Source organism: Ogataea philodendri (genome assembly GCF_020536065.1).
Source record: "Ogataea philodendri strain CBS6075 chromosome Unknown scaffold8, whole genome shotgun sequence".
In the NCBI taxonomy this organism is placed as follows: domain Eukaryota; kingdom Fungi; phylum Ascomycota; class Pichiomycetes; order Pichiales; family Pichiaceae; genus Ogataea; species Ogataea philodendri.
Window position 1 is genome coordinate 47,560 of NW_025764223.1, and position 13,383 is coordinate 60,942.

Here is a 13,383-nt window from a genome sequence, read left to right on the forward strand (position 1 = left end):
GGCGGAAACTTTGAAAAAAGGGTTGGGGCCAAATTGGGGTCCACCGGGGTGAGGCATGAATGTGGGGGAGTTGGAGTTTGGTGAGAAGTTGGGAGGGTTGGCTGGATGGGGGGCAAGATTGGTGGTAAGTGTCGTCTGTTCTTTGACAGCTAACCGACATGCATTAGTCTGTCAGTCCGCTGTTTCGGGCCATTTCCATCATTCCCATGTCAAAATGTGCTCACACTGGCTCCTGTTCTCAGCACATTTTGTATCCCGTTGCTCGGCCACCAGATCTACCCGCCTGCTTGCCCCCACTCCACCCATTTCAACTCCGCGCAAATCCCCAGTTGCTTGCGTCGATCGACCCCCCTGTGGAATAGGAACTGGTGTGAATAAATAGCAACAAAAAATTACTCCCCTGTTTCATTTCCGATCATGAGTCAAGAGGCAGTTTCAGAACTCAAGCAGCGAGGCACAGCCAACGCTAAGGTCAATCCACCTGCCCCTTCCGTGTCAGGCAGTTCCAGCCCGGTGAAGACCCAATCCAGGGGTCCAATTGGCAGTTTGGAGCATCTGAAGCCGGATTTCGTCCTCAAGGTACTCTATCTGGTTGATCCAAAGACGCTCGAGCCTCAAACAGAGTCCGATACCAACCTGACTAGACTGGTCAAGGCGTTGGACCTGAGCGGGTTCCAGGTCAGCATCAGACCGCACCTTGATTCCAACCATCTTTTAGTGTTTATCAAGTTGAACGATGATCTTTTCGCCAAGCTGGCCAAAAAGTCGCAGGAAGTGGCTTCTTTTTACGGAGTCGTTACGCCTGAAGAGGTCAGCACAGCAGAAAGACTCAGACTTGTCTACTCAAAGCTCACGGGTCTCAAGACTGACGGAAACGCAGAAATCACCGTGGCTGAAGGAAGTTGGAAGTTCATCGAGACATGTGTCCCTGTTGCCAACCACGATGCCATCCAGAAGGAGGCAAAGGACGTCATCGGCACGCTTTCCAAGTTTTTCAACTCGACGTTCGCAGAACACCAGTCCAAGTTCCTGCTCGAAAATTACGGCACACTGCCAGCTTTCTACTTCGACCTCAACAGCTTGTACATTAACTGGCTTTGTATTTTGTCCATTATTGGTTTAGTCTGCAACAGTTTCTTTGGAAGATACTCAAAAGTGTTCACTGTTCTGAACCTGCTGGTCTCTTTGTTTTTCTACTTAGACTGGTTTGCCAAAGAGAGATATGACTCTAGAAACTGGAAATTGACCAACGTCTCGCTGCTGGAGACCGCCAGACCAGACGGAAAGGTCAAACCGCACCAGGTGCTGCTCCGCAAGTTCTTATTCATCCCAATTGCCATTGGTGCCGGTTTGACGTTGATTTTTTACCAACTGTCGTGTTTTGGAATTGAGATCCTGCTCACCGAGCTTTACCAAGGTCCGCTCAAGTCGTACCTTTCGCTAGTTCCGACAATTTTGATTTGTTCGATCGTTCCTATTGTCACTGCTATCTACACGGCAGTCGTCAACAGCTATCTGTCGTTCGAGAACAATGCTACCAGGATCTCTCACCGCAAGTCGTTCTTGGTCAAGATCTTTGTTTTCAACTTCTTAGCAAGCTACATGGCCCTGTTCATCACCTCGTTCATCTACCTTCCTTTCGGTTACAAGCTCAACTCCTACCTGCCTCACATTGACTCTTACGCAGAAAAGGTGTCCAGCTACAGAACCTATATTCCTAGAATCCCGTTGCTCCAGTCGGACTACGAGATCAACAAGCTCAGACTCAACTCCCAGTACAACTATTTCATTCTAACCAACCAGATTGTTGGACTGTTGTTGGAGTTTGTGCTTCCATTGGTTCTGGGCAAGATTTTCGCTTTGCCAAAAGTGAAGTCCTTGACTGGTCCTGCTAAGCTACTGGAAATTAAGCTCACAGACCCTCCTCAGGAGAAGGAGTATTTGGACAGTGTGAGAAAGCTCGTTGAATTACCAGAGTTCTCTGTTGACGACGAGTTCCGGCAATTGGTGATTCAATTCGGATTCCTTGCTCTGTTTGGTCCTGTCTCGTCTTTGGGTCCGGTCATCTCGTTGGTAATCGAGCTTATCCAGTCCAAGGCCGATTACTTCAAGCTGCTGAAACTCACCAGACCCCCAGTGCCAGAGAGAACAGAAAATGTCTACCCATGGACTGCTTTCCTCAAGGTTCTTGTTCTTGTTGGAACTGTTTCTTCTTCTGCCATCACTCTGATGTACAACGGCGGAGATATTGTTGCTTCTGTTTCGCAGTCGTCCGTCAAGACCAATTGGTACCTGATTCTTCCATTTATTGTTGTTGGTGTTCTTTTCGTGCAAACCGTCTCGTTCTTTGGCGAGGCCATCATCAGCGAATACTTCTCGGAGACTTCTCCAGAAAGCCTCAAGAAAGAACAGGCCATTGCAAGACTGTTTGAGAGAGACGAGGAAGAGCCATCGAAGTCCACCTACTACAACAACGTCGACGATCTGCTCAAGTTCGCGTCGATCTTGCCAAAGAGAATCGTGGTGGAGGATAAAAAAGCCAAATAGGCCGTATAAATGTATAACTGCGTTGGATTTATGTACGTCTCACGTCCACGCGTGCTCTTTTCCAAACCGTATGCAAATAGGAGTCGTCGCCTGCTTTTTCCAGCTCCTCCAGCACGGGCGCCTTGAAATTCACCTCGCAGTACGTTCCTGCCGAGTTCTGTCTCATAAACGTTCCAGGGTTGATCACCAGCACGTTCTGCACGATTTTGCTGAACGATTTCAGCTCAGACGGCAGAATTAAAACGTCTGGCAAAGACGTGTTAAATTCGGCCAATCCGAGATAACTCAGGTGCAGGTCTGCTCCGCTAATGTGCGCTGACTCGTCCTGCTCCTTCAAACTGCGCTTCTGTCGTAGCCCGCCAGGAAACACGGGGTAGTATCTGCGCTGCTCGATCACGTGATTCGCGATTCTGTCGAAACGCGACTCCTTTCTGGCGGAGCCTGCGACCACGTCCTTGAGGTCTTTGAAGATATCGTTGTTGGAGCAGCCCACGAGGAACTCGTTGAGCTGGAACGTGGCCGGGTTCGGGAAACACTTGAAGTTTTTTCCAAGACCAAGGCTTTTCCTGTCAAACGAGTCCTGAGGATAGGCAGCGTGTTTGGTGGTTGCATCGCGCGTGGACGGCACGAGAATCACCAGACACTCGAGTTTCCGCAAAATCGGCGCAACCACCATATTAAATATGTCGTCCAAGGTGGCTGGCTGTTTGTCCAGGCCGTCGAACCTGGCAGACCCGTCTGCTATTTGCACGTGATTCACGTCCACAAACGGACCGAACATCACCAACGTGTCTGGGCGGACCTCTGTGTTGACTCTTTCGACGAACTGTGCGAGATGGGAGTAGTCCAGCTCCTTTTGCGGGGTATATGGGCCTGCTGTGACCAGCACCTTAAGATAATCGTTTCCATACTCGTAGGACTGCAGTTCCTCGGACGACGAGACGGGGGAGCCAAGGAACGGAATGGCGTAGATCTGCGTTGCTTTGAAGAACTCGCCCGTGAGGTTTTGTCCGCGCAAACACACGATCTGACCGGGGAAGAACGAGTAGTTTTCCAGACTCGAAACGTCCAGCTTGACCCGCTGGCCAATGCCGCCCAGTCGCGAGGTCTCAAGGAACAACGAGCTGGAGTTCAGGTCCGCGTCCGAGGCCGTCAGCGGCGAGTCGGGCACAACACGGCCCACGGTGAGGATCTCGCTCTGCGACTGAATATTCGGGTTGCCAAACTCGTCGCTGTCGAACTTGTAGTGCTCCAGCAAGATTTTGGCCATCGAGTCGATCTGCTCGTCCAGATAGTCTGCGGCCTCCAGGAGTTTCTGGTTCATGGTCCGGAACTTGTACTTTTGCGGGTTGAAGTTGGCCAGAAGCTTTGGTTTAGTGCTGGAGCCTGGCTTCAGCTCCAAATGACCGTTCAAAGTCTCGATGATCTCACCAGAAGTGACATCTTTGGCCGGCGACGAGGCAAGCGGTGACGAGGTGATGCTGGTCATGCTGGTGTCGGCACTCCGTGGACCATTGGGCCGGTGCTTCTTACTGGAGGGGGTAGACGGGATCAAGTTCATGTTAGGAGTGCGCAACATCGGCCGCTTGACAGCAGAAAGCGGTGTCTTCTGCTGCGACTTGACCAGCTTCTTCTGCAAATGTTCCTGGAGCCGGCCAAGGTTCGCAACACTCAACTGCAACGGATCGTCTGCCACGCTGCTATTCATCACAAATGTTTCCCATTGGACAAAAAGATCCTCTGCATTGAGCCCAAAAATCGCCATCAGCTCCTCGCACTTCGAAACAGTGTCGGAATCATCCGACTTCAGATTGAATCGCACCCGAACAGTCTCAGAAGTCATATCCAACAGTCTCAATTATAGATATAAATATTCTTCGCGTCGCGTCTCAGTTGGTGAAAAATAATGATATTACGTCAGCATACTCATTTTAGATAGTGTACAATTATTCTTGGTCCTTGGCGTCGTCGTCTCTTGGAACCTTGTCCTCCTTCTCTTCTCTCTTTGGAGAGCTGTCTCTCTTGCGGTCTTTCTGGTCGTCTTTTCTATATTTCTCTTTTCTTCCACGGCCTCCTCTTCTCTCGCCAAACTTCTGTGCCTTGTACTCGTCGTAGCTCACCTTGCTGATCACGTTCAGCTCCTTGTCGCCGTACTTTGGCTTCTCCGAGGCAGAAACAAACTTCTGAGCATCCTCCTCCTTCTTGAACTCAACAAACACAGAACCGACAAATTTCTTGTCTCTCTTCTTCATTCTCACCTGGTTGACAGGAGAGAACTTGTTGAAGAACTCGATCAACTGGTCCAGAGTAGCCTCCTCAGGCAGGTACTCCACAAAGACGCTTCTCTTGTTGATTGCAACCTGCACCTCGTTCTGGTTGGCTGGCAATGGAGTCTTTCTTTTGACCATCTCACCGTTCTCAGACACCTCCAGCAAACTCTCGGACTGTCTCAAGGCCTCCACGATGGTCTCGATCGGCCGGTACTTCTTCATACGCTCAAACTGCGAAATCACACTAATTGGGACCCAGCCATCGTTGGCCTGCTGAGTGGTGAACAGAAACTTGTCGTTCAGCAGGTTCGAGTCCGAGAAGTAGAACTCGACTTGCGAGAGAATCTTTGGCTTAACATCTTCGGTGGTCATCGTGGCAGAGTATTGTTGGTCTTGATCTGTGTCAGTATACTAAAAATTTTTTTTTCCACCTCTCGCTTGCGGTGCACGGGTTTCATAATACAGTCAGTCAAACAGGCTTCTGGTGGAAACCACGTAGCAGCCAAGTTTTGCAGCCTGGTGTTTGCAGATCGTGTGGAAGTCAGCCAGCTGGTCGAAGTTCTCAGCATCTCTGAGGTCCCAGTAGAATATTGACACGTTGGAAACAACAATGCAGTTTAGCGACTTGTGGCAGTGTTCAGGCGGAATAAACTCAAAGATGTTGGCCAAAAGGTGGTTGATATCCTGGAGCGAGTCTCTATGGATGATGACCACGTTATCGAAAACATCGGCGCTGTTTCCGTGAGATTGTGTGAATTTCTGTTTAATAGCGTAGAACCCAGAGTTCTTTATCTCTGGCGTCCCAAATTGGTACGCGCAGTCGACAAACACGACAATTCCATCTGTTGTATTGCTCTGCACCAAGTTCTGCACGTAATTTATCCATTCAAAGGTGTTTTCAACGTTCAATTGCAAATAATGATCCCCTTCAAGATCCGGATTGATCTGTTTGATCTGGGCGTAGTTTTCCAGTTTGGGAAGTGAAAACGGTGGCGGGTAAAGCCTGCACACCTAGCGGTTAGTATTGCATTTGCCAAAAACCACTTACACTAGCAAACTCAACACTTTCTAGAGGTACCCCATTCATGGGCTTAATATTAAGATGTCTATGAAATTTTGTGTGGCGGTGGAGGCTTGTTCAGAAATGCTTGAACAGATAAAGACACAGGTAAGTGAACACGGGAACCAAAAGGTTATCGTTCATGGTAGTGCAGCCTTCCACAATAGCCGCCAGCATTGATGTACACAGAATGTTGGAATACGAGAACTCGTTCTGGCCAAAGTACCGGAACGCACTCAAACTTGCCAAGGTAGCAAGAACAAATGCCACGGACCCTTCGACGGTTTTGTTCGTTCCGGGCCAGCGGTTGGCTCCCAGACGTTTACCAACAAGAGAGGCAATTGAGTCTCCCAATCCCACAGTGATGATTCCTGCCACGGCCTCCTGGGACTTGGAATCAAACCAGATCGGCAGAGCTGCTCCCAGCACCAGATAGATGTATGACGACAGAACTTCCCCCTTACGGTCTTTGTCGTCGAGGAAATCAACAAACAGAGTGTCCAGGTATGCTCCGATAGGCGGGAGTCGGAGAGCGCGTTGCAACTCCACGAGCAGTAGCAGACCAAAGAGTCCAACTAGAGCCAGTGAGACTAGTTCTGAGTCCAGCACCAATGGGTAGGCCAACGCGCCGAAAAGCGCAAAGTGCCACACCTTGCGACGCACATCTAGCGGGAAGTACGACTTGACGGCGAAAACGGCCGGCAGAACAACAAACACCGCGCCCAGCCAGGCTCTAAAGATGGTCCATCTGGTTTCGGTAGCCTGGATGAACTGGTCGAGCCAGGAGAACGGGTCGGTCGACAGAACTGGGGTCAGGAAGTAGGTGGACAAATGGAACCCGAGGATGTAGAACACGATCTGCAACAGAGCAAGCACGGCCCAATTGCGCTCGGTTTTCTGGTACACGATGTAGATCGGATAGCACAGGCCTGTAGCCGAAGCAAAGGAGACCATCAATTTCTGGAGGATCTGAAGGTACACAGGCGACGTGTTATCGATGAAGACAAGAAGAACGACCGAGAGCGTGGCGATGATGTTTCTGTCGCTTTTGGTGAACGATTTCGGAGCAACGTACTGCAGCAAGTATTGGACACACAGGTGCCAGACTGGAGTGAGCGCCATGATCGGAAAGGTTGGATGGTACGAGTCGTGCGAGGACACAAGCTGGACTTCGAGCAGCACGGCCACTCCTATCTGGACCACGATCTGGAGATCAGACACCAGTGTGACACAGCCTCCTAGTAAGATGAGGTATTTGGGGGCCTGCAACAAGCTGACTGCGAGCGGGATGAACGTGGCGTACAACAGATTAAACTCAGGCAACTGGGGGGCGTTGTTTCCCGAGATCTTGTACTTTTTCCATTGGTGATGGAACACCACTGCTATTTGACAAAACACACACAAAAGTGCAAACATGGCGTCGTAAAGATGTTGCGGGTCGAACTTGGAAGGGTCCTCGTTTTCCTTGAACAGCAAGAAAACGACGTTCCCGACAAACAGAAGTACAAACCATTGCACCCAGTTGGACACGTTCGATTCAGCCTCGATCAGCTCGTAAACGTACTGGGTGGCCCCAACAACCTGCAACGGGTTCTCTAGCTGTTTGGAGGGCTTCGTAGGCAGCTGGACTTGTAAACTTTCTGACTCGGCGGCTACTGGCGACGGCGCTTGTGCGGATTGCGAACGGGTGACTCGTTTGGTGGGTTGTTTTCTTGGAGCCATGATAAACAAGTGAAAGGAAAAAGTTTACATTAGATAATCTATTTTATAGGTCTGCTACCAAATATGTTGGAGCCGACTCTAACGGAACTGGAACCCTGTCTGAGGGCCTCTTCGAAGTCGCTGCTCATGCCCATGCTGAGTCTGAGCTTGGTGCCGAGCTCGGCCTCCAGTTTCTGCGACACCTGCACCAGTGTCTTGAAGTCCTGGTTCTCGTCCGAGGAGGTGGACTGTGCAATGGATCCGATCGTCATCAGACCTTCCAGATGTAGCTTTGGACACTCGTCAACGATCACCTTTGCCAGCTGCAAAACCTCGTCTGGAGAAACCCCGGATTTCTGGTCTTCTCCAGAAGTATTGACCTGGATGTAAACGTTGATCAGCGGCTTCTCGGACTGAACACGCACCTCGTTCAGTTTGCGGGCTTTTTTCTCGGTGTCGATGGTCTCGACGGCGTACAAGTTGTCGATGTTCTTGGCCAGGTCTTTGGTCTTGTTTGTCTGTAGACCGCCAATAAAATGCCATTGGATGTCCTTTGGCAGCACCTTCGACTTCTCCAAGAGCTCCTGCACGTAGTTCTCTCCAAAATGTCTGTATCCGGCATCGTAAAGTGCCTGGATATCACTGGCAGGCTTGAACTTGGACACACAGACCAGTCTGGCGTTTGGGTTCAGCGCAGCCACGCGCTCGGCAATCGTGTTGGCGTTGGTCACAAGAACTTCGGCGCGGTCGGCGGTGTATTCCAAACTCATGGCGAATTAATACTCAATCCTTAAACTTATTGCACTCCTTATCAATGGAAACAACTTTTTTTTCTAGTAAGTCCCATGCTATATAGTGCGTTAGATATTATTTAGCAGATCCACCAGGGTCCCAACAAGAATATCTGCCAGTCCGGCCATGGTACATCTCATGGTGACACGAAACAGTCTTGAATCTTGCGGATTGGTCTCGATTCGACACAAACACCCGGCTCCGCCAGCAGCCATGCTCAGTATACCGGCACAGACTATGTTGTTGGCATTGGGGTCGATTCCCGGAAGCACGTTGAACCCAAACAGCTGGACTGCGCGGCCGATTATCGCTGTAGACGTGCACGTCTTGAGCTTCACCACTTTCTGCGACTCGGACCCAGACAGATTGGCAACCTGGCTCCATCTTGCGAAAAACGTTTCTTTGGTCAACGGAGACCCGCGAGTCAGAATCTTGCCCAAAACAGCAGCCAGTCGCAGCTTATGTTCGCTGTACCCTCCGCACATGAACGAGATGTTCAACGTCGGCACCTCCGAGTCCAAGTACGGCTTCCGGACCGTGATGTCGAACTTCTGCACAGACTTGGCTCCCGGAGCAATGCCCGACTCTGGATGCTGTAATATGTTGACAATGTAGCCCGGGTCGCTCGAGTCGACAATGTTCGACACTACGCTGCACGTGAGACCCGATATCGGAGCAGCAGACTTGTTGCTGTACGTCAGATCAAAGTGTAACACCGCGCGGTCTCGCTTCATCCGGTACACGATCTTGAAGATGGTGTCCTCGTAGAAAATACCCTGGTCGTAATGCAATTGGCGGTAATAACCTTCTTTCCAGCTTGCGCTGAGAGTTGAGTCGATGGTCGACGAATGGGAGAACTGGGAAAACGCTTGGGACGAATCCATGGACGCTCCGGTCGGGAAACTCGTCACTGCAGGAGAAGCCACAGATCCTGTGTTCTTGCGACTTCTTGGACGCGGAGGAGGCACTTTCTTGGTCGGAGATCTTGGGCGCTCCAGCGAGGAGCTCGAGGCCATCGCCTGTGGCAGACTGAGCTGGAAACTCTGCTGCAACTGGCTCACGTTTCCAAGACGCGGAATCAAAGGAGAAATGTTGGACTGGAACGGTGGCATCTCCACGACCACCAAGCTCAGCAGCGTCTGGTTGGTTCCTGATGTCAGTTTCAGGTACTCCAATGACCGCTGCTGAACTTCGGCACTGAAAGAGTTGGACTCCTGTTCGTAAAGCTCTATAATTCTCGGCCGCAAAAGCTCGCTGTGGTGGTAAAATTTCAAGAAACTCGATAACAAAATGCACCGTGCAGGAACACTTCCTTGTGGATAGTATCCATACAGCAGGTCAAACTGCTGTTCTAGCGGAACGTCCAGTTTATGACCAAATTCTCCAAGCAGAAAACCTGCAACCTTGACCATGGACTCGGGGAAGCTCCCGTTTTTGAGCGAGGCGTAGCACAGTCGGCAAGCGGTTGGCTGGATCGAGTCATTGTTGACCACGATCTGGATAAGTCTTTGACGGACCTCTTCGTCCAAGTAGTTGCCTGCCACAGAAATCAGTCGCATCATGGTGGTCACATACCAATTTGCGTCGGTTGCATGTTTTTCTGCCAAAACAGCTATTTTCACTGCAACCTCCGACTTCATCACAAACTCGGCCACTGACAGGTATTCCAGCAGCCGTGAACATGTGTCTTCGACGTTCTGTGGACTCGAGACTATGTAGATCAGGTCCAGAGACAGTCGTCTCACGGAAACGTCTCTGTCCCGGAGCAGCGAGAAGATCTGCTCATTATGACGATCAAGAGTGTCCAGCACTTCTGATTCGTTTCTGGTGGCCAGTTTTCCCAACGCTCCCAAAGCCAGGTATCTGATATTTGTTTCTGGCGACTCCAGAAGCTGGCACAAGGCATCAACGGCCGTGCTCAGCTGGTCTGGAGACGGGTCAACATGGGCAGCCAGCGAGATGGCCCCGAATAAGATAAAGTCTCTTGTATGTCTTGCCTCGAGCGACAATGATTGTCGTTGAGAGATTGCTGTGGAGATTGCGCGTTGGAGAATGGTCTTGATCAGTTTCATGTTTGCATTATCAACGGGAACAACGTCGATATCTGGAACCAGCGTTTCCAGCAGCTGGAAGAGCTTCACGGTGAGCCATGGAGCCGGCACTCCGTAGTATTTCTGGTTTTCGGGACACTCGCCCTGGACGACCACCTTGTGCAGTTTCTCAACCACCAACGTGATGCAATTCGTGCACAGTTCCGGAGCGAGTTTGGCGATATGCTGGACCAACGAAACAGACGCCACGCTGACTCCGAAATCCGGGTCGTTGATCAGCGGGACGATTCGCGTTGCGAAAGTCGGGTTTCTGGTGATGAGAAGCGGATCCACCTTGAACAGCTGGAGCAGCGTCAAGACGGCCTTTTTGCGAACCAACGGGGAAGAAACCGGCGATCTGATCAATGAAAACACCTCGGTCTCGAATCGCTGACTATGAATATCTGATTCAGCAACGGCAGACAAAAATTGCAATCCCAGACAAATGAAATCTTCTCGTTGCTGGGAAAGGTCCGAATGAACAAGATCAAACACCACATCCATGTTGTGCGACTGTGTTTGGAGAAATATCGACAAGGCCAAATATCCAATGCATTTTTCCGAATACACCTTGGATCCAGCAAGAGCAATCGACTCGGACATCCCGAACGACAAATCGTGTCCCATCAGATAAATGTACAACAACTTACAAATGTATTTCTTGCGATGGTATCCGGACAAGTTGGATTGCTGGAACTGTTTCTGGATATGAACTAGTTCGGATTGAACACGTTTATGTTCCTGTTCCTGTTCCTTAGCATTCCGAATGTCCGTAATAAATTGGACAAGCCCTTTCATTTGCGACATGGTTATTTCAAGTTTAGTTAAATTATTTGATCTTCAGTTTTTTCTATAGGTACAATCTAAAAGTTGGCATTGTCTACGTATTTTCTAAGGTCCGACTGGGATCCGGATCTTGGAATTAGAGATTCGGAACCGATTCTTCTGATCGGATTGGTCAGAGGCTCGTCAATGTTGTATCTGGAAACGGTTGGGGAATATCCCTGGCTGTTTGGAGATGCCTTACGAACTTGCTCCGCCAAAGATCCACTTGGTTTGTAGGTCTTTTTATAATTGATGTCAACAGGATTGAACATCACAATAGAATCTCTAATCTGGTGAGGGGACGGATGCGACGGACTCGTTTGACTTGGTCCCCATTGGGTGTTTTCTATCGGACTGAAGTTCTGTTGCATCACCGCCGGAGACTGTCCCTTCTTACCCATGTATTTCCGTTGTTTCTCGAACTGTGTGAACGTTTCCAACGTGGACTTTCTGTTGTTCAACTCGTGAGGAGAAGGAAGGTTCTCCATTTGGACAGCCGGCTGCTGTGGCCTTCTTTGCTGGGCAGCCAATTGACGGTAATAATGCGCTTGGGATTGCTGGTGGTTGAGAATGTTCTGGATGTGCTGATGCGGATAAAATGGATGTCCTTGCTGTTGAGCAGGAGCCGACGCGTTACCGTTCTCAAGATAAATAGAGGACGCGTAACTGGCACGAGGGTCGTTCATAGACGTGTCGAGTGCAAGCTGAGGTCTAGCAGCCCTGGCGTTCTCGGACTCTTCGTAGTTGCCTGTTTCGTATGGTTCCTCGTAGCTAGTCTCGTCCTCGTGCTTTGGTAAAGCTGGCAATGGAGGCATGTCCTGGTTTTCGAACTGAAGATTATTGTTCGACTTCTTCGACTTGAGCGAATTCTCCCTTGAGAAATACACCTTGTACACCGACTTCATTCTGTTGATCTGTTCTTCTTCTTCTTGTGAGATAGGGACCCGCTCATCTCCAAGAACCTCGTTCAGATCAGGAACCTCGCCATCATCAAGTTCGTGAGGATTGCGCATAGATCTGCTGATAGACGTGGCAGGGTGGACACTGGACTCAGCAACAGGCTCGTACTCTTCCTCCTCTTCTGGCTCATCAGCCTGTGCTCCGTACAAATTATGCTTGTCTTCTTCCTCCTCCTGCTGCTGGTGCACAACAGACTCGTTGTCGAAATTGTCAAAGGAGTAACGATTGTCTTTGTTGTTCTCGTAGGAGAACTTGCGGTCTGACACAGAGGCCTCGTAGAACTTGTCCTCGTCGACCTCAGAGTCCTCTGCCTCGCCTGCGGCGGACGAGGTTGGCGGAGACGCCGTGTTTACCGGATGAGACAACATGGTGGACGACTCGTGAGGGGTTTCGAACGACTTCTCAGAAGTCTCGACAGGCAGTTTCTTTCCAAGATCGTCTGTAGATTTCGCATAGCCCGTCAAAGGCTTGGAGTCTTGTGAAACAGAAGAACGTCTAGAGATGTTTTGCGAACTGTGTCTAACGTCTTCAGGAACTTTGTAACCAGGATAAACACCACCGAGCTGTCTGGACAACTGGTCCAGCGAATGCTTGGAGGTGGAGTCGTCCACTCTGGGTATCACAAAGGATTCGAGTGGAGCTCTTGGCGTACCAAGAATATTGCCGGTGCCAAGACTGAGTTGAGACGTGTTATAGAAGGAACCTGTTTTGCTGAAACTTCGGTCCTTTTCGTCGATGCCTCTGTTTGGAGAACGCGACGTTGTACCATCAAATGGGTTCTCTGTGGTATCCTTGTTCGAATAAAGGTCTTCCTTGAGTGGATAATCCGGCAGGACGGTGTTTTCGCCGTAAAAGTCTGGATCATTGTCGTCCAAGGCCTCCTTTTTATTACGTTTCCATGCTCTCCAAACAAAGAATAGAATGCCGATGGCCACCACTGCGACAGGAATCACCACCGCAAGAACGATCGATGTTGTGCTTATTCCATTGCCGGTCTCACAGTACTGCTCTCCCTTGGAACACTTGTCTCTCTTCCAGATCATGTTGATGTTTATTATTGAAAGCGCGTTTTTTTCAAAGGAACGTGGATATTATGAAGCAGAAATGAAGGTCATAAACAGTACTGACTGTTTACTGT

The 13,383-nt window shown here is 50.0% G+C and overlaps 15 protein-coding genes across 15 annotated transcripts; 7 read left to right on the forward strand and 8 right to left on the reverse strand.

The window, feature by feature from the left end:
• Positions 1–417: 417 nt before the first annotated feature.
• Positions 418–2,547, forward strand: OGAPHI_006907 (uncharacterized protein; the record flags this gene model as incomplete). The annotated part of the gene is made up of 1 exon (XM_046208244.1): positions 418–2,547. The coding sequence occupies one exon, from the start codon at positions 418–420 to the stop codon at positions 2,545–2,547; it is 2,130 nt and encodes a 709-aa protein (XP_046058024.1).
• On the reverse strand, positions 496–711 carry OGAPHI_006908 (uncharacterized protein; the record flags this gene model as incomplete). The annotated part of the gene is made up of 1 exon (XM_046208245.1): positions 496–711. The coding sequence occupies one exon, from the start codon at positions 709–711 to the stop codon at positions 496–498; it is 216 nt and encodes a 71-aa protein (XP_046058025.1).
• OGAPHI_006909 (uncharacterized protein) lies at positions 1,969–4,390 on the reverse strand (the record flags this gene model as incomplete). Its single annotated transcript, XM_046208246.1, has 2 exons — positions 1,969–2,465; positions 2,584–4,390. 2 exons carry the CDS (start codon positions 4,388–4,390, stop codon positions 1,969–1,971), a joined length of 2,304 nt encoding a protein of 767 aa, XP_046058026.1.
• A 103-nt stretch (positions 4,391–4,493) lies between these two features.
• OGAPHI_006910 (uncharacterized protein) lies at positions 4,494–5,189 on the reverse strand (the record flags this gene model as incomplete). Its single annotated transcript, XM_046208247.1, has 1 exon — positions 4,494–5,189. One exon carries the CDS (start codon positions 5,187–5,189, stop codon positions 4,494–4,496), a length of 696 nt encoding a protein of 231 aa, XP_046058027.1.
• A 93-nt stretch (positions 5,190–5,282) lies between these two features.
• OGAPHI_006911 (uncharacterized protein) lies at positions 5,283–5,904 on the reverse strand (the record flags this gene model as incomplete). The annotated part of the gene is made up of 2 exons (XM_046208249.1): positions 5,283–5,771; positions 5,866–5,904. 2 exons carry the CDS (start codon positions 5,902–5,904, stop codon positions 5,283–5,285), a joined length of 528 nt encoding a protein of 175 aa, XP_046058028.1.
• A 51-nt stretch (positions 5,905–5,955) lies between these two features.
• On the reverse strand, positions 5,956–7,599 carry OGAPHI_006912 (uncharacterized protein; the record flags this gene model as incomplete). The annotated part of the gene is made up of 1 exon (XM_046208250.1): positions 5,956–7,599. One exon carries the CDS (start codon positions 7,597–7,599, stop codon positions 5,956–5,958), a length of 1,644 nt encoding a protein of 547 aa, XP_046058029.1.
• OGAPHI_006913 (uncharacterized protein) lies at positions 6,020–6,313 on the forward strand (the record flags this gene model as incomplete). Its single annotated transcript, XM_046208251.1, has 1 exon — positions 6,020–6,313. The coding sequence occupies one exon, from the start codon at positions 6,020–6,022 to the stop codon at positions 6,311–6,313; it is 294 nt and encodes a 97-aa protein (XP_046058030.1).
• Positions 6,489–7,119, forward strand: OGAPHI_006914 (uncharacterized protein; the record flags this gene model as incomplete). The annotated part of the gene is made up of 2 exons (XM_046208252.1): positions 6,489–6,492; positions 6,608–7,119. 2 exons carry the CDS (start codon positions 6,489–6,491, stop codon positions 7,117–7,119), a joined length of 516 nt encoding a protein of 171 aa, XP_046058031.1.
• Positions 7,600–7,637: 38 nt separating the features above from the next.
• Positions 7,638–8,348, reverse strand: OGAPHI_006915 (uncharacterized protein; the record flags this gene model as incomplete). The annotated part of the gene is made up of 1 exon (XM_046208253.1): positions 7,638–8,348. The coding sequence occupies one exon, from the start codon at positions 8,346–8,348 to the stop codon at positions 7,638–7,640; it is 711 nt and encodes a 236-aa protein (XP_046058032.1).
• On the forward strand, positions 7,663–7,968 carry OGAPHI_006916 (uncharacterized protein; the record flags this gene model as incomplete). Its single annotated transcript, XM_046208254.1, has 1 exon — positions 7,663–7,968. One exon carries the CDS (start codon positions 7,663–7,665, stop codon positions 7,966–7,968), a length of 306 nt encoding a protein of 101 aa, XP_046058033.1.
• Positions 8,349–8,438: 90 nt separating the features above from the next.
• OGAPHI_006917 (uncharacterized protein) lies at positions 8,439–11,267 on the reverse strand (the record flags this gene model as incomplete). Its single annotated transcript, XM_046208255.1, has 1 exon — positions 8,439–11,267. The coding sequence occupies one exon, from the start codon at positions 11,265–11,267 to the stop codon at positions 8,439–8,441; it is 2,829 nt and encodes a 942-aa protein (XP_046058034.1).
• On the forward strand, positions 8,608–8,985 carry OGAPHI_006918 (uncharacterized protein; the record flags this gene model as incomplete). Its single annotated transcript, XM_046208256.1, has 1 exon — positions 8,608–8,985. The coding sequence occupies one exon, from the start codon at positions 8,608–8,610 to the stop codon at positions 8,983–8,985; it is 378 nt and encodes a 125-aa protein (XP_046058035.1).
• Positions 9,208–9,558, forward strand: OGAPHI_006919 (uncharacterized protein; the record flags this gene model as incomplete). Its single annotated transcript, XM_046208257.1, has 1 exon — positions 9,208–9,558. One exon carries the CDS (start codon positions 9,208–9,210, stop codon positions 9,556–9,558), a length of 351 nt encoding a protein of 116 aa, XP_046058036.1.
• A 56-nt stretch (positions 11,268–11,323) lies between the features above and the next one.
• On the reverse strand, positions 11,324–13,288 carry OGAPHI_006920 (uncharacterized protein; the record flags this gene model as incomplete). Its single annotated transcript, XM_046208258.1, has 1 exon — positions 11,324–13,288. The coding sequence occupies one exon, from the start codon at positions 13,286–13,288 to the stop codon at positions 11,324–11,326; it is 1,965 nt and encodes a 654-aa protein (XP_046058037.1).
• OGAPHI_006921 (uncharacterized protein) lies at positions 12,833–13,165 on the forward strand (the record flags this gene model as incomplete). Its single annotated transcript, XM_046208260.1, has 1 exon — positions 12,833–13,165. One exon carries the CDS (start codon positions 12,833–12,835, stop codon positions 13,163–13,165), a length of 333 nt encoding a protein of 110 aa, XP_046058038.1.
• Positions 13,289–13,383: the final 95 nt, after the last annotated feature.